At 34.1% G+C, this 27755-nt stretch overlaps 1 protein-coding gene across 8 annotated transcripts; it reads right to left on the reverse strand.

Annotated features, from left to right (window-relative positions):
* Window positions 1-635: 635 nt before the first annotated feature.
* LOC120629700 (cytosolic purine 5'-nucleotidase) lies at window positions 636-27755 on the reverse strand. 8 transcript variants are annotated; one of them, XM_039898687.1, is made up of 14 exons: window positions 27524-27755; window positions 26760-26863; window positions 16259-16332; window positions 14486-14603; window positions 14232-14327; window positions 14002-14148; window positions 12753-13029; window positions 9700-9874; window positions 7792-8014; window positions 5548-5695; window positions 4826-4980; window positions 3584-3695; window positions 2945-3071; window positions 636-2312 (listed from the first exon to the last, which is right to left on the reverse strand). In XM_039898687.1, the coding sequence occupies exons 2-13, from the start codon at window positions 26837-26839 to the stop codon at window positions 2952-2954; spliced, it is 1725 nt and encodes a 574-aa protein (XP_039754621.1). In that variant the 5' UTR covers window positions 26840-26863; window positions 27524-27755; the 3' UTR covers window positions 636-2312; window positions 2945-2951. The 8 variants fall into 8 exon arrangements, with proteins under 8 accessions (XP_039754621.1, XP_039754620.1, XP_039754617.1 ...); XM_039898686.1 differs by lacking the exons at window positions 26760-26863; window positions 27524-27755 and adding exons at window positions 21057-21270; window positions 22715-22802; XM_039898683.1 differs by lacking the exons at window positions 26760-26863; window positions 27524-27755 and adding exons at window positions 21057-21374; window positions 22715-22802.

A 27755-nucleotide genomic window follows, 5' to 3' on the forward strand; every position in this document is an offset into this window, starting at 1 on the left:
ATATCTATTACGACGTTATGCCACAGTAAATGTTAAGGCTGTACATAGTTTTGAAGCGAGATATTACACCTTAGTTCGTGGCGTCCCACCATTTAATATAATTTAAAACGCTCATTTAGCACCAATAAATAAAACTATTCTCCAGTTTAGTTTTTATTACATTACTTAGAACTAAATCTTTAATAGTTGGGCCTCGGAAAAGTGCGTTCATGATAGAGCGAGATTGAATGAACGGTGTAACTTTGAAGTGGCGTTGCTTAACATTGAAAAAAAAACGGCAATTGCCTACTAACGAATGAACAACATTTTTTGTTTAAAGTTTTATGTAATTTAAATGAGGAAAATTTTTTTTTTTGTCCTTACTGCACTGTTACAACTTTATGGCAAACGTTTATTATTGATTTTTACGACCAATTTACAAAAGTCACGAACGCATTCTCTAAGAGCCGGATTATAGGCGCGTATACTTTTCTACAACACTCTTTGTGCTTTTACTTTTACAGCTATAATTAATTCACTCAATTTTTTATTTTAAGTAATTAATAATGATTATATTTCAAATAATAAAAAAAATGCATGAACGTTGACTGAACATAAAAAATATAAAACAATTTTACTTCACAACAAATAATATTCAAATTATAAACGTTATATTAATTATAATTATATACATATTCATTAAATAAAGGGTACAGGGAAAATCAAGGAATGACACTTAAGGTCGATTTTTTTAGTTTATGTAATCCAAAGGTGTGTGTTTTTTTAGTCGACTGGAAAAGCCTTAAAAAATTGCACCAGGCACATTGCTTATAGGTTTTTGATGGAGTTTTTATTTTAAATTGGATTACACAAGATTTTATTTTATGCCATTCCGTCTTTGCCACTGTGTCCTGTAAATGTAAAATTAACAAAGAAATATAATATGAACCTATGCATAGAATAACAATCACAATAAAATTACTAAATATTATCACGTTTTTGACCAGCCTCAAAACGACTACAATTCATTTAGTTTCAGTTATATCATTGAGAATTCCACAACACACATCCTTGACGTATATATCACGTATCATTATTTAGTCAATGCAATACCCCTTATAACACGCAACGCCACCGCGAATTAACGAGGTTTAGTGTTTTTCAGGGCCCTATATCTCTGCCATCGAAATCTTAAACAGCGCAAGAAATGCATTTTCTGACGTATATTTTACCAGCTCTTCAGTTGAGCTGTAAATTTTTACGTCTGAAATTGTATTACGTTTAGAATATAATATGAAATGATTGCCCAGAAGGGCAAGTGTGGGTTTGTATTAGTTTGACAGCTTTAAACGAATGCTTTTTTTACGCCCATCGTTGATTAGTATCGAGTGGGTGTCCGGCATAAAAAAAAAATTATGCTGGAAGAAGAAGTAGGTCATTGTAACGCCAGTTATTCGCCCTATAATCTTCCTCAGTAAACGGGCGACTTATAGCGAAAATATATCGCAAGATCCACCAGGTTCTTGATATCGGCACTTAAAAAAACAAACTTAAACAAACAAAATTAGCTCGAATAACACATCCAAATCCAAGATGATTAATAGTTTAAAACCCAACGTAATTTTTATTCTGATAGTGAAAATACATATCGAAAATATAGCTTAATATTTGATGCAATTCATAGAAATATGCACCAATTCTTTGATTTCAATTGATGATTGGTCCATCGTACGCTCAAACTAGGTACCCGCCGGCATATAAGCAGTAAAACTACGCCGAAGTCGGCGTATGTGAGACAACATTGTATGTATATCTACGTAAAGACTTTTTTCCCAGCGATCTTATAATATTTATAAGCTTTTTATTTCCTTATGGTGTAGTAGTGGAGAGGCATTTAAAGAAGAAGTACTAGAAGTAAATATCCTAAACAACGGGTAAAAATTATGTCCTTGAAACGATTGTTCTAAGGAAGAATAGAATCGATATTAAGTCACCCCATTTGCTATTGTTCTTAGACGGAGCGATATTTAGTTAGAGCACAGTGGTCACCAATCATTAATCTAGTTACCAGATATTATAAATTTAACGAGAAAATTTTCATAGTGAATTTTCAAATTTTTTAGTAATTCTAGAAACAACATTTCTCGAAAACACAATCTTTGTTATATTAGCAAGACGTTGTTAACTGATAATTTAATTATTTCCCACGATTCAACGACAATTTAACTTTTGTAGATACATTTCTTAAAACTATCTCAGTAACGTACAATATAAGAACAAATAATTGACCATACATACAGATCATGCTAGATCATGATACAGTCTGACGGACCCTGAAATAGAAAAAAAAATATATAAATGATCTTTACTCATACTATAAGCTGGCTGTGCCATGCGGTTTCACCCTGGTAAACCAATTCACAGCCTTCTGCTACAACCGACCTCAATAAATTAGCAACCAAACAGTACGAATGATTTTTTGAATCGTACTGTTAGTTTCATATACAAATAAATCTTTATCTTTATAAGCAATGGCTATTTCTATTTTTCACTGCCGAAACAATCACGATAAAGGTTGTAGACTGAAAAAATAATAGCAGTGGGTGGGACTTTTGTGGCAATGTTTGATCCACTAATATTTGAAGACTGTTTGATTGACCACGTAGTTTGAACTCTCTTAATAAGTTTGACACAAAAAGGATATCTTCTCCTGTCCATCGACAAATATATATACAGCTTATATACTCATTTTATTCCCTATCACAAATGACGGAAAATAATGTGAAGCCTCGTAACCGCACAACACACTACCAGTCGATAGAAGATACGCGGAGTTAAGCATAAAAATAAAAACCATGTTTACTTTTATTTATTGAAATGCGACTTTCTAGAATGAGTGATGAGTTTTAAAATATCAATTGCTTAATTTGCTTACGGATTACTCCGGAACCGTGTTGAGGATTACCTGTGTGTTATTTGTGTGCCTTTGAAACGTCCTCGTCATCGGAGCAGTCCTCGTCGTGTGTGTGCGTGAGGCGTTGCGGCGTCTCCGGGCGCGCGTGCGGCACCGACGCGCCCGCTGCAGCGCTCTGCTTATATATGTTACAGGTTAAACTTAATACACCTACTTCGTTATACAATTCGAGGCAAACAATTTTAACTAAGTTCTAACAAGCATCTGAATATTGTGTTTTTGAATACTTATGCCAATAATTAAGAATTCCTTATTAATTAGTAAAATATTTTTAGACATTTATTTTGTAATGCAGTTATGTATAAAATGTAATTAATTTTGAAATTATTTGTAAACGTTGTGAAAACCTGTAATAAGCTGAACATTCACTTAGCTCACAACGTAAAAGCTTGGACAAGAAAAAATGTATTAGCGGTTGGTTTTCCTAAATAAATAAATAAAATAAGAATCTGTGATCAGCTAGGTGCTGTCCGACGTATTTGTTATGTATTTTTATTATAACTTACCTATTTCATGACTGAATTAGGTTTCGTTTAGTATCCGATTTTGGTTTATCCATCAACACTTTTATAACCTAGAGCGTAAAATACAGTTTTCACGTATTTACACTTTAATTACTTGATTAATTACCTTTCCATCTGTATTATCGGGCGCGGCGACGACTTCATTGGACTCCTCTACCACACCAACGGTTGCGAACGAACGATCGATGTACATTCGCTGGCTGCTCGGGTGTCTGGATCTGTAACCAATCAGTACTAGCTGTTTTTCACGCAATTATATACGCTCAAGCGCAAAAAACACACGATGATTGATATAGATAGATAGATAGATAAAGTATTTATTGCACAAATTAAAAGAGAAAACAAGAAAAAAAAGCCAATTTAAAATGCGCAAAGGAGGTCTTATCGCTTTAAGCAATCACCTTTGTGGCCCCTTTATGGAAGAACGAAGTGATGGAAAACGGGATAGTTCAACAGATATAGGTTACTTCATGTTCTAAAAGCCTGACTAGTATTGTAAATGTGAAAGTGTGTTTGTTTTTTTATCCGTGCAAATGGACGATGATGATGACTGTGTCTAAACTGACTGTGACTTTAATAAGAGTGACCTAATGCTCAGTAGACGATTGACATACGCCACTTTTTATAATTTTTATTAGTTTACCTACACTTGGAGGAATTATCAATTTTATAAATTTAAAATGCATATAAAAATTTTCGGAACCGACAGGATTTGAACCTGCGACTCTCCGGCAATCGCGGCCTGAGCGCTTTCTCCAATTAAGCTACGGCTCTCCTACTGTCCAAGCCGAAATTAGTATATGCCTTGCACATAAGTCTTATAGCGACTGTAGAGTCATCTAGTAGGAAACGTTACAGTTTCGATCTACTTTTTCAAAGGTCCATATTACGAAAAACGTTTGGAATTTATTTTTATAGCTAACTAGCTGCTGCCCGCGACTTCGTCTGCTTTTGTTTTTGTTTTTCGAAATACATGTTCCTCATAAATGTAGCAGCACTTTATGTATTTAGGATAGCTGAGCTTGGTGTAAAATCGTCAAACACTTTCGTCCCCTCTCCCAAGAGAACTGAGCTAAATGTCAGGATAAAAAGCATCCTATATTACTTCTAATACCTAAAGGAATATGTGTACAAAGTTTCGTGATGATCGGCTTGGTAGTTTTTGCGTGAAAGCGTAATAAACAAACTTGCATTCACATTTATAATATAAGTAGGGATTGGAGAAAGCGCCCAGGCCGCAATAACAAGGGGACAATGATGATGCTTGTTCCTAAAAACCTTAAAACTGAGTAAGTAAGGTTTATTAAGTGTAACCTTCATCACCGTCTACATACGACACTGAACTCACCGGTCAATAGTAGGCGTGTCGACGGTAAACCGCTGCTCGTGTGCGACCGTGGACTCGTGCGGCATTAGCATGGCGGGTGCGCGGAACATGTAGCAGAACGGGTAGTACATCAGGTTGAGGAACGACGCTGCGTACAGATCCGCGTACCTTACCACCTGGAACAATCGAATTGAGACTTATTAGCCTTGACAATAAAGTGCCAACTAAGTTCTACATAAATCTAGTAGGTATAAGTTATTCCGCGGTTAAAATTGTAAAGGTATGGTACATATTATATTATATAGATACCTTGCCGTGCTTTATTAAATATCTTATAACTAAATTAAAAAACGGATAACCATTAGCCAGTCAATGTTTAATTCGATATTACGATAATCGTTTTTATTAAGCATATAGCATGTTTGAAAAATTTACTTATGGTGATGTATTTGAAGCCTTAATATTCTGTAAAAAGCTTGGGTATGAATTGCTCTTCTAACTAAAAAAACCGGCTTAGTTTGTTGTGGGCTCTTCTTAGACCAGGGTGCGTTTAGAATCCTCCTAGTTTTAGTTTTAAGTTACCTAGTTAGTTATCACAGTCACCTCACAATACTGTAAACTTACATTTATGAACGATTCATAAGTCATTGAAGTTAGGTTACATAAATATAAATAAGGGGTTTAAAATAAAAGTTAAATTTATATACGCATTATAAGTTAAATTCGGACATATATCTGTTTACCTGAGAAGAAAAGAAGGTCTGCCTCGAGCCTGATCGGAACAGTGAGCCCAGCATACCGTACGCGAGGTCCATTTTATGAGTCACATCGCGAATAGACATGCGCAGCTTCGATATATCAGGCTTTTCCTTTGTGCTGGAATCCAGATCCCTGTAGACAAGTGAAATGATAACTACCAGAAATTTCGTCTTTATTTATTTGGGACTTTTATCCAACACGGATATGCCAGCCCCATCACCCCTTAAGTAACTAGGTAACAAAAAACTTAATTATTATATTAATTCCTACTATAAGAGAAATGTAACAGATACGATCTGTTATTGCTGCCTACGCAGAAATATCTCAACAACAGACCTGAAACCTTCTGTGGTCGGTTGAGAGAGAAGGCTCGTTAGCACCCACGTCAAATCTGTTGATGTTGGTACCTCCGCATAACATCTAGTCGCTCCAAATTGTATCTGCTACATTCCACCAGTACATGCTGGACATCATCCATCGTACCGCAAATATCCCAGTTGGGAGAACTAGCTTTCTTCATTAGAAATGCGAACTTATTAGATGGATAATGTCCAGAACGCAACCTATGAGCTAATACTATACATTTTCTACTTAATCTAATATTAGCAAACCAATAAAGTTTGTTGGATAGAAACAGACATTACCTTGCGGAAGTTCATTATATACGATGAAGATTTAAGAATGATTAACTAAAAAGGAGATATATCCAGTTTTTAACTATCCAATATTTAAATGTTTTTTTTCGTCTGATATAGGGGCCACGGTGGTCAAACTCCATAGAGATTTTTCAACTACGCGCGAGATATTACAGTGCACATAACCCAGACGGCCTCTCTATTTCTAGCTCGACACGACCGGAAAGAGATCAGGTGCACAACTGACAGCTTGACGTGGTGTCAGCATGCACAGTCTTTACACCGTTCCTGAGCCATTTGGTGAGGGCTTGAGAGCTTAGAATGTGCAAAGTTGCGGAGGGACCTATTGACTTAGAGCGTCTCCTTTGACTCTAGACATTTATTTAGGTTACGACGAAAAAAAAGGTAATCCGAATGACGCAAGAATAGGGACCAAGTCTTGGCTGGAAAATGCGGGGTCTCAAGGTTGTAGCCTGACTTGAATATGCATTGTAATATTACTGTATGAGTCGTAAGGGGCGTTTTAAGGGCACCTGTAAAGGGGAGTGCTAAGATTTGGTTTTATAGTTGTAAGCGGAAACCACAAGTTCTTTGGCATGATTAAAGGAACCAAAAATTATTTGTTTATAGATACATCCTCCTACATATTTTCTTTAAACGACTAAAATATTTGCGTCACTTGCTTATCAACAAACTTCTAAGTTTAGGTCAAGAGTGTAATAACACAAAATGTAATCTGATGCAATTATTTGTAAATGCTACATGAATTCTGATAACAGCGAATGTTGGTCATCTTATTAAATAATAACGGTAGTTGCATATATTATGTAAAATGCTATACTAAAAATTACATCATTATAAGATTACAAAAAGTAGTATTTGAAATAAGTGGTTTTTATTTCAGTTTCTGTTTGACATTATTCAGACTTGTTAAATCAGCGTTACATGACCGCATTTGTATTCGATTTCAGATCGATACAAACTAAAACGAGATCCAAAATATACACCGCCGCTTTCTGCACTTTTTCAGTTCCGCATACCAAAAGTTGCCCTAATAAATTAAACATAACCAAAATAATCAGTAATTATAACTTTTATAATATTTTTAATTTTACCCGCAAAAAAATATATAAATAAGTTATTGCCAATTTGCGTTAAAAAGTAATTTTGTCATATTTTTCCGCCGCGCAAATTTTACTTGAGACTGGATTTTCAATCGCCAGATAATCTGTAACTAAATGAATAAATATACTGTTTCGAGATTTTTGGCATTGTTTATCCATCAAGTTAATAAGATGAGATGTTCAATAATTGAAAAATCGACCCTTAGCAGTGTAGAGCTGATAAATATTGTCAAGAATAACAATCATCTTTTCTCTCTGTGAAAGAATAGTTGTCTGAACCCCTTTTTGGAATACTCAGCAACGTAAAGGTAACTGCCACTCTCTAGTCCTTTCATTTTATTTTTGTATGTATACCTTAGTCCTCCTAGTCAAGTATCGTTTCAACCATCCATTGATTATTCTTTGGTAATGAAGATATAATTAGGCTAGATAATCTTATCGGGTTAGTATGTTAGTTGGCCGCACTTACTTGTACATATCACCGAGTTGTATGTCTAGGTTCTGCAGCTGCGCGAACAACTGACATTTGTCAGTCCAGACATGCAACTCCTGGACCAACTCGGGGACTATGAGGAAGGTGCGCCATCCACCGATCTTCTTCGATTTGAGAATGTCGCCGAAAATGTGGTCACCGATGTAGAGTACGTCCTTCCCTTTTGCGCTTATTAACTCGGTGAAAACGTCACATGAACCTGAAAGTTATGGTCGGATCATCATCAACATTAATTTCAAACGAGAGATTTCCACTGCTGGTTTTTTTGTAAGGATTTCCACAAATGTTGATATGACAAAATAGGGTACAGATACAGAAATAAATTATTTTGAATATAAGAAATATTTTTTCTGCAGTTATTATGAATAAACAATAACAAGATAGCTATATCTTAGTAAAATTTAGTAAAAAATCTTTGACCATATAAAATTATTTTTACGGACTGTCCGCAATGTGCATTCCACGACCATTATTCCTATATACTTGGGTCAACTTGTCAATCTAAATGCCAGTATAAATCTCGTTGTCGTTAGTAGCAATAATTGCATATCTCTTGGTGGGCTGGGCGTTTTAAAGAACATTATATAATAGATGTATTAAATAGGAAGCGGTCGTTGGAGCTTTATGTAAGACCAATCTTTCTGGATAACTATGAAATGCAGAGCAATGCAAATGCAGATCGAGTAAATTACTTATTACTTAACAAAAATGGCAATACACATACATAATGCATGACAAAGTGAGAAATGTTTACAAAATGCTGGAATGCACCCATTTTTGCTTATCCGGTCCAGTTACACCATGTACTAATCTCAAGTAATAGACGGCCACTGTTAGTCATAGGTCTTTTGTAGGGTTTTAAACACACCAGTCTTGCGTGACTTGAGTTTCCCGCAACACGTTTGTTGACGTATTTCTACCTAGAGGTCTAACCAACACTATTCTGTGTTGTGTAGGGCCCATTCCAGAACTTATTGAAGTGTTAACTTAAAAATAATTATGTATTACACATTACTAAGATATTTTATCAACATATAAATAATTATTTTACTTAACATACGATAGTTTACGTTGAGTATATACATATTAGTTGAGTTTCAACGGAAGTTTCCTTAATAAGCCTAAAAGATATGCGGTAAATACGCTTTGTGTTGTGAATTAAATCGCACAATATCTAGTACTGTATTGACACGTCATCAATTCATATTCATATTCATATAAATTATATGAGTGGCACAGTTTGATTCTTCGAAATTGATCCCTCTTGGTAGGTACGATAATATTATTTGTTTATCGGTCGTAATAATTTATTAAATCCGATAAAATGCCCAATAAAAGTTTGCAAATGATAAGGTAAAAGGAGGATGATTTATTTTGGCCAATACAAACAACGATGTCATTGGATTGCTCTTTGTAATCATTATAGATTAATTGTTACTACGCGAGCTATAATCTTGAATTGTTCGGTTAAATAGTCACGTGTTGTTTTGAAAAATAGTACCTAATGATAATAGAAATAAGTTCCTCATTGAAAAAAAATTTTTTAATTACGTCGTAAAATGGACCGCGTTCTATAGTTAAATAGTTTCGATACTTTAGTAGTGACGGCCCTCAAACCGACCAGAAAGAGATCAGGCGCAGGAACAAGTACAGCTTTCTGAAGGGGGTAAATAAAATAATTGCCTATTTTCGAACGAACAGCCTGATATTAAGAATTTATTTTTTCCCTAGTACTACATGCTAAACCTACCTAACTACTACCATTGGCCTGACCCGGGGATCAAATCCAGGACCTGATAATCTGCAGTCAACACCACAAGACCAACAAGGCAGTTAGAGTGCCTAGTTTTCACGAGGCAATAATATATATTATAATGGTCTTACCTCCCGAATAAACCAGCCCTTCGTGCAAAGGTCCGACATGATGACCCATTTTTAATGCACCCGTGCGAGTGTCCACTTGACGTAGCGTCGTTCCCTCTCCAAAGAACAACGGCTTCTTTGCGTCTACTACGATCCAGTCGAAGTAAGTCTTCCAATTTCTGTGAGGTTCTCCGGGCTAAAACAGAATATACGTAATTTATTGTTATTATAGGAGTCCATAATATTTAAAATTTTATAAATAGGAATCATGACTTTAATTTTAAGGGTATAAAATATAACTTAACAATATCTTCTCTCTCTCTCTCTCATAAGAACGAAATTATTTATATTATTAACAGAGGCCCGCGACTTCGTCTGGTGTTATTTTGGAATTTTAAAGATTCCTCAGAAACCAACCTGGACTAAAATATATCCTCCATGTACATATCCAGGATGTACCTTACATGTGAGCAAAATTATATCTAGATCGGTTCAATGGTTTAGCAGAACATAGGTAACAAACAATCAAACAAACAAACAGACACACTTAGACGTTTATAATATTAGTAGTAACCCTTAATCAGGATAGAGCAAATCAAAAATATAATCACTCTGTTGTCTTGTCTGGGTTAATCGGTGGGATTATATTTTTGAGAATTCGGTGCTTATAAAAAACATGTGAATCAAGAAGGAACCGTATGTAAGTAGTTACATTTTTACAGTTTATCACAACAAACATCTTGGCCAGACAGTCATAAATAATGTGCCTACGACATAATGTATTCATAATGCATACATAATGTTTTGTAAACAAGATTCTCGGTGAAAATTTTGCCCCACATTCATTCGAGACTTATTGACAGACCACCTAATATTTGACGCAAATGAAACAGCGTGCAGGCGATAAAACACCCACGGTTTAATATCTAGTTTATATTTTATAGCCAGTATAGCTGTATCAATTAGTGTCTGCAATAATTTTGGAGGTCATAACAAAGTAACAAAAAAAGTACGTTTATGATGAAATAGGTGTGTGCCCGTGTAAACTTAGTCACGTATACTGTATTCCTACTAACCTACTTACTCGTATGTTATACATGTGTTTCTATTGTTGCTACGTTAAAGAAGGAGAACTTATGAGTAGATAGATATTCAAGACAAAAAGTAGGTACCTATCTATCCTGCATATCCTGGCAATACTTACATTACTTTTGGAGTACGATGAGCTATTTAAGCATGAAGTAGGTAGGTGCAGAATTGCGCCTAAGGTCATCGGAACCGTACATTTTTAAGAGATAGAAAAAGCTATGTCAGTTTATAAACTAAGTGCAAAAACCACGTCAATTCATTTCTTGGTTGCTGCGTAACTAGGACCTACCGAAAATAATTCTCTCGCATTTGTATCACAAATTTGTGGCGAGCCCCAACTATTCAGTGTTCATAAACATTTTGAAGGTCAAAATGTAACAAAAGAAGTACGTTCGTTAGGAATGTTTATTTAAAACAAGCACCTTATTCAAAACTTTATTCTCGTGTTGTAAAAACCTCACATGAATAGTTTTTTTGCTATTGATATAAGGACCCAGTCAGACAGGTATATTTACAAAGTTATGAAAGACATTTTTTTATTGAATAAGTCTTTTATAGTAAGGGCAATCAGTTGGTCGTGCTATAAACTTATTATGCGGATCGGCACATTCGATTCGGCCTTATTTGTTGAAAAACATCAACAAAGATCGGCTTTCATTCGGCTCGTGCTGATTGGTATTATGGCCGGGATTTATTTCGCTTATCCGTTGGGTGAGATCTAAGTACTCTAATGCGTGCTGGCAGCTACTGCTACCACCTACTGCGCTACTGCGCTCACCAACCTGTCTGCTCAGCGTGATCATTATAAGTAAACCCTCCCGTTGGGAGAGGAATTTAGTCCCGCAGTATATTGTTATAGGCTATCGATGATGGTATCATCATCATCGCCTCGCATCGCCTTAACAGGTTTTCCGAGATTGGCGGTGATCATTGCTCTCACTTTTAAAAATCAAATAATTACTTTATTTGTTTTTCCGATTTTTAAAACTTTACCTCGAATCTCATGATCTGTAATCGAATCTAGTAACCGCTAGGCTTAATTTTAAAAGTGACAATTGAATATACTATGAGTAGGTAACTTGTATATAACTGGCTAGTACTTAATTAAATACACATTCAAACAATCACAAAAATAAATATGCTAATTATTATCTCCTTTATGTACAACGCAATAGTCGTTCTCTCAAAATAGGCAGTCTGCCGACAAATAAAATCGTATTTAAACTATGATAAGGAAAATATCAGAGGTCCATAATAATTAGTCACGTTCATATAAGCTGTAGTATGTTTAGGTACAGTCCAAATTTTTTTGATTTGTTTCCGAGTTTTTTTAGCTGCTTTTTGTTTTCGAACTAGGTTAAGATACTAAATCATAACATGTAGCCGGGTAAATCTTTTAAACGTATAATACGTTGTACGAGCCTAATAAGAGTAAAATGTAAATAATGTCACTTGTTTTGAAGCTCAAATTCATCCATGAATCTACAGTAGAATAAAAAAAAATAGCAGCAGTTCTTGGCAAAATAAAAAAAACAGCATTACAAAATTTGCGACTCTAAAACGAGTAGCATTAGGTCAATTTTGCTTTGAAGTTAAAGTGTTTCGTTGCTCGATAATAACTCCACGCTTGCGAGCATACACATATTCTAACACTAAGCGTACTGCACTTATGTAATTAAGCTGAAGAGTTTGTCTTTTTGTGGTTTGAGCTCCCCAATGTCTAGAATTTCTAGTCTAGATCTGGAAAATCTTTATTGCATTTAATAGCCAAATTCATCACAAAGTTTCAGCAACCAACAAGAATGAGTAAAAAAGGACGCTAAACAAATCAAAAACAAAATAAGGGCCCCGGTGAGTCGAAGAGGGTTTTTAAATAATCTAATTTCTATTAAATTAAAAGGTGGGTGCAACTAGTCTAATTATAAACGTATAGTTTAAACCACATATTATGAGTATATATGACGGGATATAGAACACAAACTTACCTTTGAGCCATACGGAAAATCGAAGAGATAATTCATAATTTTATCTGTAAAGTTGTAGTCACTGTTTGTCAGGATAAACAACTTTGCCCCACTTTCCCGTATCCTCGATAGAAACATTGGCAACCTGTCATCCTTTTTCAGGTACAAATCTAAGTTCTCTGTTGTTTTCTTCTTCAAATCTCCGTGTATGTGGACATAGTCGACCGCGTTTCTTACGTCTTGGAAGATAGATTTGAAAGACATCGCTAAATCTCCGCATCTCACACCGGTCTTTTCTCTAAAGGCATATAAGACACATGAATTGATATTTAGTTATATAATGTACAACGATTTTCAATAATTTTTATTTTAAATTAATGCCATAGTCCTTGCTAAAATTGTTCTTTAGGTGAAACAACTAAAACTGAAGCCAAATGCTTCAGTTTTCGACGCGAATTTGTATGTTATTTTATGCATGTTTGGGCCACAGAATAAAGAGCATACAGAAACCGTGTACACGACTAATATTGAAGTATCAAAAAACACTCAACTTTAGAGTGTTTCTCGAACACCGGTTAGTCACTTCATTCCATTTAGCTGACAATTAATATTTAACCTCTAAGTTCTAAGCATTGTCTATAAAATGGGGAAATAAGAAGAATTTATGAACAAGCAACATTCCGCGGGTGTGTAGTGAGACGCGGTGCGTTTTCACTGTTTTTGGACACGAGGCACTGCATGCAATAATGGTTCAATGAGGGTTCTGTATTTTCTTAAATCTGCGGTTCGAGCATAACTCTCAACTTCTGGGACCCGCCCATTGCCACTACAGCTTCGCGACTCGTTGAGCTGTGTAACTTCCTCTGGTTTATCAACGGATTTGACGTAGAAATACCACGAGCAAAACTCTCCATCGCCCGCTGAGATAAGGCTAAGAGAAACTCAGCAGGCATAAATTAGCCTGAGATATAACGTCCAAAAATGTTACCTCTTTAAGACAATACTTGGAATGAAAAAATTGTATGTATTTATCATAAGCGCCTGCAATAGGCCAATGTGAATAAGGAAAATTTTGAGTTCGAATAATAAACTGAAAAATTTATTTATTCTAGTCGAGTTTAAAAGTTTAAAAAAAAGGAGATTTATATCATAATGTTTAAGATTAGATATAAGAAGTAACACCACGTATTTAAAGATAAATGGAAAAACATATCAGATAGTTATTAGTGGATAGATAGATGAGTAATTTACTACGAAGTAGATTGCTTACCTCGTGTACTGTGGCGAATTTGTAAAGAAATCTATGAGGCACGCTATGAGGTAAGTCTCAGGCAAATTGAATAACGTATTCAATACATATACTCTGGACTCGTCGAGAGTTAAGAATTTGTTTGGATACAATTCATATACTTGTGAGCTGAAACAAAAACATTCAAAAATATAACAGTATTATTATTGCAAGCGATAACTGATTTAAAATAAAACGAATAATATACATACTGTTTTAAAAAGTCGAATCCATGTACACAGACTAGAATGTTGCCATAAGCGTCTACTTTTAATAAGTTTCCATATAATGTGTCAAACCAAAGACCTCTGAAATAAAAATAATAGGTATTGTAAAGACATACAACTTGAAAACTGCAGTAGATTATTAGCATTTAAATACATAATCCTGTAAGTACATAGTACAGCAAGTAGTTATTATCCAATATATAACAATATACTGACAATCATTTTGTTAAATTTCTTACCTAACGGGAAATGAAGGATCATATTCGAATTCTAATATTTCCTGTGGATATCCCTTATGTACTAGTCTTTCTTTGGTCAAGTTAAATCCTAAGGTTTCATACTGAGGTGATTTGTATTCTGAAAAAAAAGATAGTATATTTTATATTTCGAACGATTAACATAAATTTGTAACTTTGACACGTAATTATGACATTATAAACCATTAGGGCTTTATATTTGTCCTAAATCATAATATATTAACAGGTTTTAGTTAAACGCAGAAATATATTTAAAAAAAACACACGAATCGTTTGAACTCATCACAATTAACTTGAACTTTAGGTAACTATCAAAAAGGTCAATCATAAATTTCACATTACGCAATATGTTATCTACGTTTCACGAATTAAGTAATAACTGTTATATTCACCAAGAAAAAGAGATTAGATTTATTTGGGATTTAAATTAATATTATATTACGACACACAAGTTATTACAAATATCTTATCTCTCGTTCGTTGATACACAAACATTATCCATACAAGCTATGAGCTGAGATATAAACAAGTAGGTACTTAACAAGAAAGCGTAGTCAATGGCCACATATTAACTAAACTCTTGGTTCGCTAAGAGTAGACCAACGACACCCAAATTGTTAAAATCAGAGCTTCACAAAACTGAAACATCTTTTTTTCTGACGTGTCTTATTATTCAAGCAGTCTTTAAAAAATTTTTTAGTGTAAAAATTGTTTAGAAAATAATAAAAGCATACATACATTCATAAAGAAAATCTTTTATTTTGAATCTATTTTTAAACATACTTCGCACTTGAACGTAATGAAAAGATTGTTTAAATAATAAGACAAAAAATAGACTATACTGTTGAAAACATAACCCTTCTACAGTCGGTTATCACGAAGTTCATAAGCTTAAAACAGCAAGGTTGCAACAGTAAGTTCAGCCTTGCAGTTTACCTCTATTGTTACACGTCAGACAATATATCAGTTGAAACATCTTAGCTACATCGTAATTAATTAGGTAATCAATCAACTCGGCTAGTAACAAGCGCAGGTGAAACGTCAGATAAGAACTCACGAGCAATTTATAAGACATTTTCATAAGTGCCTCATTACTGAGAATGTAATATTATTTAAAGTGACATTGTTGTAGTATCAATCAGATGCAGTTGCACCGAACGATGTGAAGTAATTTATTTATTTATTTATTTAGCAACGCACCCCGTGAAGACATTACAGTTGCCCAGTTCGACTCCACGGGGCTATTAAAAGAATGTATGAACGAGTAATAATTACAACAAATTAAATTAAATTAAAACATAAAAATAAGCTATATACTTAACATTAAGAATTAAAAAAAAATGATAGCTAGGAGGTACCGGATTAAATTTCCAGATCCATCATTTTTTTTAATTTAAATTGGAATATCACGGGTTACCAAATGCGCCCAGTAGGAAATAAGATGAGAAAATGGGCAGATATAATTATCTCATGGCGTCCGCTCCCTGGCGTGACTGGTCTTAAAAGAAGCCGACATAAAATTTAGCCAGGATTTATTTTTTCATATCACTCACAGTGTCAATATAATTAAATACTACTACTAAGAAGTTACAGCAAATGATTCCTAAGCTATTTCATCATATTCATTGTAAAAGGATTTTTCTACAAGCTTACGATTTATAAGAACTTTGAACATATTGAGCAACATCTCCAGTACTTATACGGGTAAAACACGTTTTTTTTTACACAATATCATCAATAAAAACAACCACTCACCCGCCAGTGTGTAGTCCATATCAAATCCGTAAAACTTAACATTTTCTAAGTGAAGCGATCTGTTCACGAATATTCTGTAAAATAAAAAATTGTGAGGTGTAGGTAGGTATTAATAACGTCATATTCGTCCTCATTTACTATTATTATCTGTCCAGTTGTTCTAGTGGTTTGTAAGTACGACTAAGGATCTCGTTGTCCTTAAAAGTCATTCTAAGGAATTCGCACCAGTGCACCCTGTAGATTGATATTAGCTTTGTTTTCTGCCGTGCCCCAAAGATCACATTAAGCATTTAATCTCGTCTTTTATATCATTAACATGTTATATTTATCGTTAAAGTTCGCAAACTTGAATAGGAGCAGCGTGGTGGGTGTCAGTTTCTTATACCATACTACCTCTCTTTGAGAGACGAGACCTGTGCCCATCAGCGGCAATTAATAGCCCGCTGGCGATGATGTTATAATAGTATTAATATCCATAACACATTCCCACGGGTAATCTCGGCCATTGCGTAAACGAAATTTCACTTCCTAGTGAACATATTTGCATAGTTATTTTTCCTGCTGGTCAATTATGTATCTCGATGGATATAACGTTGGAAACTATGGAAAATGCCCACCAAATTTATGTCAAATCACTGTAACTTGGTTAGTCACTGAAGTCATTTTTACACGATTTTTTTACGGATTTGAATGCATTAATGAATGAATACAATTTTATTTCGAAGTATAAATTGGCAAACATTTTTTTTTTTTCAAAAACATTACTCCTCTGGTAGTTGGGATAACAATGAAATCTATAGAAAATGTAAAATAATGTTTATATAGCATTTAGTATATGAGATAAGCAATAAGAAAATTACGCCCACGTTTATAATGTATTCGATAATTCAGGCGTAATATAAAAATTCTTGGCCAAGGTCGCCTCATTCACACTCATATATCATATATTCATCGTGTTACAGGTCAGTCATAAATTGTTAATTGAAATTAAATGACCAATCTCTTTCGAGCGTTCTCACAGCTACTAGAAACTGCTGAAGTGCGATGTTCTGGTCTGGCACTTCGGAAGTCATAAAGCAAAACATGATGACTGATCGGGGTGAAAACGTGGTCGTACCTGATGTTTGGTGTGAGCCTTGATACTACAAGAAAGTAACTGCCTATTAACGAGTATGTGACATCAGATGCCATCAATATTTTTGGGGTAACGGAGACGTGACTGAAGTTTGTGCGTGAACCGTAATCCTACATGTTACTGCCAACTTCGAGTAGATTTATGACCAGATACTATCAATTTTGAAATTTGTAGACCTACTAAAAAGCTCTAAACATGTTCGATCAGTTAAGAAACGGAAACGATACCTGCTGTGTGTGCCATGAACCATAGTTTAACCGACATGTAACTGCCTTTTTACTATTTTGTGACACAGATAATATCTAAATTATTGTGGTAACAATGACGTGACTTACGTTTACGAAAGAACCTTAATACTACAAGTAAACAAGTAACTGCCTACTTGGAGTAGATAATATATGACCAGATACTGACAATACTGAAATTGGTAGACATACTATAAAGCTTTTCGATCGGTGATGAAACCAAAACGATGCCTGGTGAGTAAGCATGCACCGTAATACTACAACTGCCGATTAACGAGTATGTGACACAGATTATATCAATAACATAGTAGTAACAAAGTCTTGACTAATTGAAAACAGATACGTGACTGAAGTGTGAGCATAAACCTTAATAATCATTTTAAATGTGAGTAACTGCCTACTTTGAGTAGAAATATGACATCAGATACCGTCAATATTGAAATTGTTAGCTCTACTATAAAAGCGAGTGCTAACTTATCAAACATACTCGTTATCTATTCATTCTGAATTAATCTCCACCAAATATCAATAATTGACAATCGTTTGTTCGGCTTACCCTGGGTATCTAAAGATTATATAATTATCGGTCAAGCGGCATTTATTTTGAAATTACGCGTGCTTGCGCAATAATTAATGTTTGTAAGAGATTATATTGAGTTTAGTCATCTTCATTTTCTATTGAATTAACCTTTGGTCTTAAGCCTTATGAAGAGTCTGGCTATCCATTGACGAAAACTGAAAGAAACTACCTGCAGAGTCGTTTGAGATCAAAGCAAACGGACGGTTGAGTTCGGAAATAATCTAGCTATCTAAGCAATTACTAAAGGAAGTTGCCGATAGATTTATATGATAACAACATAAATATTAAGGATTTATATAAAAAAACGTTAGTTAGTGTTAGAAAAGACTGTGTAACGCTAACTTCATAAAGTATTATAATTTAAATAAATTTGTCATATGTCTGCATCTTATTGGAAATGGCATTGGCTGCCGCGTAAAAACATCTTAATCCCACGAGACATCAAAACATCTTTGTCTCTATGCTAAGTCAATCACTGTGACGGTATAAATTCTATTGTATGTAGTACAACAACATTCAAACCTCAGCTATTTATACAGTATCGTCTATCCATCGCACTTTAAATTTGCCTATATATTTCTACCTGTCAAGTGTCAAACACATGTTCTTTTAGAATAATGACCTGACTATCATCATTACATTCATTCATCAGGCATGATAGTAAAAGAATTTATGTGGTTCTACTATCTCCTTTGCATTAATGTAATTTATAATGTAAAGTTAATTTAAATTCAATGTTAGTTATAATGCGAAAACGATGTTTTCAATTAGCTTTTCGTGGAAAAACGATGTACGCGCAATGCCGTGCGCAGTTTTGAAATCACGTTTAATGATCAAGTGTCTAGGGAGCAATAGCAAGATCCAAGTGACTTTAACAGTTCTATCATATGCCGTTTTTATCACTGGGACGGTTAATTAGAACGTGCACGCAACACTACATTCGTTTTTATACGAAACAGGAGTGTATATTCAAAACATTTTTGGAAAATATTTCTCAAGTAGCTGGTGCCCGCGTTTTTCGTCTGCGTTTAATTTTTAATTGAAATTCAACTACATGTGATTTTGTTTAGTAATATAAAACCATGATAAAATTAATCTTTATAACAACATCTTCGAATCGAATGTCTTCTTAATTTTTTTAGGTAACTGATTCTATTCTGAACTATTGATGGACCCAAAGTACATAGCAAATCAATCTTTTTTGCAAAGAACTTTGTTTAAGGGTGGCCATATAATAATTTTAACAACTTAGTTCTGTTCAGATTTATTGAATGATATATCAACCAAAATTAGAACCGCTGTAGGAAGCGCGCATGTATGTCGCATCCCTGGCTGTATGTGATCCCTATTTGTACGTTATTTGACCCCACGTTGCGGTCATGAACTAATGTGAACATGCAATAAGAGCAAAGCTATATTGAATTCCCAGGCCTATCAATGGTACCAATCAAGAAAACTTAATCAGAACGTGTGTTGAGGGCTATATACAAAATATATTTATAGTCTTATTAGTTAATCTAGTTTAGTTCGAGAAACTTTCCTTTAATTAGTGTCATGAATATGAATGACGCACTAACCACTTTCGTAAAATATCGAGTAGGTGTGACGAATATACGTCAAGAAATTACTACAAGTAATCGAGTAAACTCACTACGAACTGATAAAGTATGACATTAAATAGGAATATATTCTTACGTGTTATATAGAGAGGCAGCCGTAACAGAAAATTATGTAAATAAACTCTGACTCGACCTCAATACATAGCACCGTAGGCGTACATTGCGTACTTTAAGCATCACCAACATTAGAAAATGTTTCCGTTGATATTTACTATACTGAGTCCACATACTGAACTTAAAGAGCCACTAAGACATTCGAGAAAGTTAGATTTTTTTCTAGAAATGTCTAAATTCCTACATAGAAAATTGAATATGCCGAACTATTTATATAATGATAAAATATAACGTAGGTGTAGTAGTAGACAGAAACAAAAGATTGAACCTGTGTAGAATATAAAAGTTTTAAAACTGCCAAATTGAAATTTGGGACAGTTTATTTCATTATGTACACTGAATAAAAAAATTCAGTATTTTGATCTTGACACAAAGTTTTATTTTATATTTGGAACATACTACAAATGTCATTGAAATTGCGTGTCAAGCCAGGTGATACTACGGATTTAAACATTGGCGCCAGTAGGTGTAATATCCGATTAATAACCGTAGCAAGAGAAGATGACAAGCGCAAGCGTACATCCGCGTCAAAAACAGACAGATTTACATGCAACTGGCTTTAAAATTATCTACAAGATCAATGTCACTACGCAAATACATAAATTCCAGTGAATGCTTTCCAGTCATCCAGAAATAATTTCCAGACTGTCAACAGTTGGATAAAATGTTACCGACGAGGTAGCGGCTTCCAACATCATATTTAAGTGTTATTTCCTCAGTAATTACATGCTATTTCAAGCTGTCCTAATGTCTTTCTTCTATGTTAGCCTTTTGTAACATTACACCATAGCTAGATAATATTGTTTACATCCTACCGGATGTATCTGTTATATCAGGAATATAATAAACAAAGTTATCTGACTAGGTATACCTTTTAACATTTGGAATTCCAGGTAGCCAATTACTGTGTATTGTGATGATTAGCATTGAATTCTGCAAATTATAGCAAATCAAACATGACTTATAGAACTATGATAATGAGTAATGTTGAAACGTTTTATTTACAATAAACATTGTTTTCGGCTGTCGCTTTACGCCACTTAACACCCAAAATATCGTTAACAATGATAAATATTCCGAGTATAAAAATAGATATCTGACTCACTCATTAGGTGCCGCAGTGTATCTGTCTCCTTTGCCATAAGATGATCCATTTGTAACGACCGAGTTATGGAACAAATCCGGTGTTCCATTCGCCATGACCTCGTGATACTTCATGTCATTACACTCTTATAACTTGGGGTATTTTATTTTATTTCTTATATCACTAATCCTCCGAGAAAGACAGTTTACGACTGGTATCGTCTTATATAAGGTTTCTATTAAATTAAATAACTGATTAAGTTAGTGCCAAAACACACAGCAGGTACAATTTTATAGCCAGTCCAAGAAAGGAAGCTTGGATAATTTCTAAATGAAATATCTGTGTCATACAGACAAAAAAACGAAACTATAAGGCTTTCTTTTTCAATACAGAATTGAAAAATCGTTACATTTTCTTATAATTTCCACTACACGCTTTAGTAACCGCAGGAAGCATTTGTGTAGATATCCTTGACAGTAACAAAGTTAAAATAACTTGCTCTCACAACGATCCGACCTTTGTACCATTTGGTTAATGCGTGTAGACTTTCTTAACATTTAAGTAGGAAGTGATCTTAAGTAAAATTCAACGATGTGACTGACTGTTTGTAAACTATTGGTCGTAATAATTGTCTATCTATTGAATCTGTATGATGAAATCAGTAATAATAAAGCGGCGTATGAATAAAATAGACTAGAAGGTTAAACATTGATCGTAATGAATTTGCCATAAAAAAACAACCCTTTCACTAAAATAAATAAACCTATAAACTTGGCATGTTTTGCAAATACTCTACAATATTACTAAAATCGAAGTACATACACGAATCACTAGAGGGAAAACCTACTATGTAGGTATGTTAAATGGAAGGAGATTTAATCAAAATTGATGTGTCATACAAAAGAACTCCTCAATTACAGTAAATTATCCAGTTGGCCTTTCTTGAATATACGTTAGAACTTTCAAAATTACTAAACTCTAATTACTAGAAGGAAAATCTAACATTCAGGTATTCAATCGTCGCAGAGTCTATTTAAAATTCTAAAACAAGTTAACTGAGTCATAATGTATGCGCTATTTCCATATGTGTACCTATTCAAACAGTTTTATATAAAAAAAACATTAAATTTTTTAACAACAAATAAAATAATAATGAATTATATGAAAACAGATATACTACAAAAATACTGTTCCAATAAGTGCCGTATGATGAGTCACTAACAAAAATAAAAGATCTTCGTAGTCTTCATATACTGATGGTTATTTTTTTAGTAAACCAAAGTTTTTATAGTATTCCTTGAAACATGTAATCCTGTTAACAGAAAGTTAAGAAAAAGTCACAGGAACGATGTTATTTAGAGAGTAAAATAAAGAATAGCGAAATAACACTGAAAAACAGGTACAACTCTAACTAGTAGAGAGACCTTGCAAAATACACAAATGCAGTCACAATTAGTGTTTTTCGTATCAGTTTAGGTGAACGTGCGACTAACAAACCCAACTTTGTTACTTTCAATGATAAATACACAAACACACACTAAGCGATAAAACTGCATGAAAACTATTCATATTGAGCACGTATCGAAAGTAAAATAAGAGCTAATTGTTAATAGGTCAGAGGCATAAAAAATTTGTGCCCCTAACTTTATGTGAGCACCTTGAATACGGAACAATCATACACTCAACACAGATGATCGTGATAAGGACGGTTCGCGATAATCAATTTCAACAAAGGACGTCGTGGAGCGACAAGCGCGTTCGCGTATACTGACGCCATTCACGAGTCTCGACGATATCCCCAACAACGTTTCCCCCGCGACCGCTGCTCCAAACAGCTGATTCACTTCCTCAAAACATGCTAACACCATGCAATGGGCAGTTGATATTCTGTCGTTGTATAGAGCTACGAAGGCACGAAATTATATAATGTAAAATAAATGAATTTATTCATAAGCCAGAAATTTTCGAGGATACGCTCGTAAACCATAACTCAATAACATTTTGGAGCCACTTTTTGGCACCTATTTTTGACATTTCAATTATAATTCCATGTATTTCCTACAACCTACTTATCTTAATATTCAATTAATATTTACTCATGGCAAAAAAATAATTAAATTACTATTACCTACTACCAAATTTAGAAATATGATTAGTAGACTTCTAACTACGTTCTTATGTTTACCTACGGATCCGAGTAGTGCAACGTTAGTTAAAACAGGAAGGGTTCGTTATCGGAAATGTTAAATTTTTTATGCAGGCTACTGACCATCAAGTCATTAAATTTGCATGAAGCTTGAGGCTTGATCACGTTATCTTCGCTGGGGGTGTGTGCCAATTTGCAAGGCAAGTTTCGTGCAAAACATGATCGATTTTCGATTCTGTCGACTTGTTTCCAAGCATTCTGCATACTTAAAACTTGTGCAAATGTGTCATATGCGAAGTAGCGAGCGTTCGGCTCCCCAGTGACTTCATTGTTAAACAATTAATTCTTAATAATTAATTACACCAATCCTTTTGGGCAAATTTTTGATCGTCATAAATTCAAAAATTCATTTATTTATATCAGATTACATTGGATCAAACAGAGACGATGGCGTCAGGAAAAGTTCAAAACTGCGTTCCAGCCGCCACGCCCACCTCCAAAACTAAAGCTATGATTATACTATGTTCCAAACCAAGTTGTTGTATGAATAAAGTATACAGTTAGTTCAGCATGCAAGAAACATAATAATTGTTGTGTGTGTATATGTGCGTGTGTGTGCATGTGTATTTGTGTGTGTGAGTGTGTATGATAAATAGTTCTTGGAGTCAGCTTATAATACATAACAATTTTTATAAGCTTTAACGCTAATGCAAGCCTTGTTAATGTATCACCGTTATTAAACATAGCAAATTAAGATGATAAAAACGAAACTACTCAAAATAGTGTTTTTTGTATGGTCGACCTGCAAACTGGATCAAGCCTCATGCAAATTGGACGATGCCCTTCAACGTCTGCTGCTTGCATTAATCACAGCTTTTGACCGTAATCAGAAACTTTTAATATTGCAATGTTAATTTTTGCATAGTATAAATCATAGCTGCACCCGCTATTTTTACGCTTAGATCTTTTAAACTACGGAACGGATTATAATGCAGTTTTCAGTATTCGATGGATGATTTAAGAGAAAGGTTTAAATGTTAAAACCTTTAAAATAATCAAAATAGCAGAGAAAACCAAAGAAATTCTAATTAGATTTAATAACAGACATAATATTTAAATTGCAAACGCGGGCAAAACCTTACAACAAAGATTAAATTAATAAACTGCGGAATTGTATTATTAATCACTCCAAAATGCCCCACATTTATGCCACAATGAGGCCGTGCGAAGCCGGGACGGGTCGCTAGTTTAGAATAAAATGTGTACAAACTGGCTTTCCAAGGGTTTTGTGGTTTTATAAAAAAGTAGGTAATTCATCGGGCGATAATGAGAGCTTTTGGCGTTATTTAAGTGATCAAATCCAATATAATTTTCCAGTTCAGCTTATTGTGAAGCTAAATGCTGGAGATGGACGCAGCGGCATATAGTGAAATGGGGATTCCGCACCGACCGATATACTAAATGTTTATTGATATCTCAGTAAGTGATCAGACGAAGTTTCACAATTATTTAAATTACTACGGTATATCATCATCAATGAAGATACAACGGTTGAGACGATGTAATAAAGTAAATTTAAGTGATGAAAGTTGTGAGAATAAAGAGAGCTTTATAGTCTAAGATCCCTTATAAGGAATGTATACCCTCATCTGTTATTTAAATGGTATAAGAAATTAATCATACTTAATATACTTATGATACGAATTTATGAAACCCACTTCTTTCATTAGTTATTTCAAAAAATCGTTCACTGGTCAGAAGAACACAACCTGCAGAATTGAAAAAGAAAAGGTTTCCTCCTTCCCTCTATGCCGAACTGTGGAGTTGCCAGGTATAACCTTCGTTAATGTTATTGATTTACTTTCATCAGTTATTTAATTGTTTGTTATATCAAATGAAAGCTTATATTATTCTCAATCTAACTGTATTAGGTTGCCCTCAAATTGTATTAGGTTGCATCAAAGTTGATCCAATCATGGTTGCTTTGATTTTAGGTGTAATTTTTTTAATGCGAGCGTGAGTGACGGGAGCTTTAAAATATAATTATTTAATACTACATATTATAGTTTGCATCCTGTGACGGCCATAGGAAACATTTTATTCCGGGAAAATAAAGAGTTCCTGCGGGTTTTTCAAATGATTGTAAATAATTATTATCATTATTTTATACCAACTAGATAACTACGTCAAGTTTATATATTTATAACTTGATACCTACCTATTCAATCGAATATCGTTATTCAAATATTTATTAAACACGCTATCACCTCGTGACGTACATACCTATGCTGTAACTCTCTCTTATCAAACCAAGTGCTGTGCATGGTACTTAGGGATTCTGCAAAACTGTCCAGCTCGGTGTCAGTTTTGTCACTTCTCGTTAATGGTTTGTCCATGCCGACAACAGATTTATCAGGTATTTCCACAGTAACATCACCAACAATGAATGACACCAATGGTTTACGCTTCGTCGCAGAGTTGGCACGGGCCCGTATCTCGTGCGGACTTAATGACGGCGACAGCGGGTAGGCGATTTCGAATTCATCCGGCATTTCGACTATTAACGTGTAGTATCTGTCCGATCGATGCAAGAGTCAAGGCACTAATGAAGAAAACAAGACGCTACACAAATGACTGTTTATTACAGATAACATTTTGACGGGTCACAGTTCATTGCTGATGTAAATGTTTTTTAATAATAGCCATTATCTCGAGGCGCTAAACGAATTATGAGCATAATGGATATTTCGTCGCAGACATTTCAATATTTAAAACTCCAAATATTGCAACTATCCAACATTTTGAACATGGAAAGTATATTTTGTATTATACCTAATTACCTTCATCTAATTCGTATTCGTCTTTCTTAATTCACGAGAAGCTAGGCTAGTATCTAGTGTTAAGGATTGCTTGTGGATGGTTAACATGTTTTTGAAACTTTTTTTCGTAGGCTCAAACAAAATTATACACAAACATTTTATCCATATTGCAAAGAAAAATCGCATTATATTTTTTATGCAAAAAGACCAGCGATTTATATCAATTTCAACTTGCTGAGATAACATATAGCACTAAGGAATTCAATGCCCACAGCACAAATTAACTAAAATTTTCAATGACATTTGTAGTGCGTATCTACTTACCTACATACTACTTAACTAACCCTACAGTGTATTTTGCCGCCCTCAGTAAAAAACGTTAATGATTCGTAAAAAAATTGCCCCATAGTTTGAGCTTAGTATCTGTTTTTACTTTCATTCACCACTTGTGCTGAAAGTCTGGACAACAAAAGTGTGCTAGGTGCTTATAAGCACTTAAATAGAATGACAATAATCATTCCAAATTAATGTTTGCAATGACAATACCTACTCAAAGATAGTATTTAGGGACTAAGGTCCTGCGAATAAAGGTCAAAGAATGTTATTAATTTGACTTCTTTGAATTTGGTTTGAATTCCAAGAAAAATATACGACTATTTCTTCAATAATATTAATTCAACACTAGCTCTAACCACAAGAACAACTAACAAATTTTATAGATATACAATTTATATCAATGAACAATATATAAAACCTTACCTATGTTCAGCTCGGCGGTAATATTTCTTGGACAGTATTGGATCTTGATTTAGACATTCCTTACTGATACATTCATCCATAGTGTATGGTTTACAAATATTTTTCTGAAAACTCAATCTGTGTGAATAAAAAGAAAACAATTTTCCGTATCTTACGGTAACTTGACACCACTTCACCATCAACTAATTTATTAATAATATTCTGAAACAATTCAAATTAGATTTGGTTGGCTAGAAATATTATTTGCTTTAAGGACCAAGTCATTATAATCATCACCCTCAGTTTGTCTCCCAAAGCTGGGAAAGAAGGGTCTGCCAAAGCAGATGGGCCAGCTTGGAAAACTTAGCTTTAATTGGTTTATGGCATTTATTATATAACATTGATAATTATAAACTACTAGGTATAAACTGTTGTATAAATGTATAAACTACATCATTCTCAAAGAGTTAAGTACTGGACAACCTAAAGACCTAATGAACCATAAAAATATTGGATACAATAGGTATATAATATTTAAGTCATGGTATTTAAAGATTATTTGAGAAGGCATATTCTTCTGCATAATTTTATAATAATTTTTAATAGCTTAATAGTTAATCAAGTAATTAGGAACTGCAATGTTTTACAGAAAATCTATGAATAATATGCAGTCAATCCATTGTCGAAATTTAATTGCTCTTGCAAAATTTAGTAGATATGCCCTAAAATAACAGCATGAGTTCCATAATATTTATTACAATTTTGTAAAATCTTATACAACTTACCGAATTCGACAGTCAAATTTAAATACCAAGTCCCAACTTAATCTTACTCGTTATCGTAGTTTTTTAATTCCTAATAAATCAACAAAAATCATCCACTCGTTTTCACAGATCCAGTCAAATGTGAGAAAAATAAGCACAGAAGGAAAATGACTTCGTTCGTTTTCTGGCACGAAATTCTAAATTTTCATGAAAAACAACGATGTAAAAGTCCAGTTGTCAGTTTGACATTGAT

The sequence above is a fragment of the Pararge aegeria genome, chromosome 15, assembly GCF_905163445.1.
Source record: "Pararge aegeria chromosome 15, ilParAegt1.1, whole genome shotgun sequence".
Lineage (NCBI taxonomy): Eukaryota > Metazoa > Arthropoda > Insecta > Lepidoptera > Nymphalidae > Pararge > Pararge aegeria.

Coding starts and splice junctions, on each gene's coding strand:
- LOC120629700 (XM_039898679.1), bottom strand. CDS start 25,733: ATGCCGGATGAATTCGAAATCGCCTACCCGCTGTCGCCGTCATTAAGT. Junction 14,604..16,258: donor TATGGACTACACACTGGCGG/GTGAGTGGTTGT, acceptor CTTTTTTTTCAG/AATACAAATCACCTCAGTAT. Junction 4,981..5,547: donor AGACCTTCTTTTCTTCTCAG/GTAAACAGATAT, acceptor CGATTGTTCCAG/GTGGTAAGGTACGCGGATCT.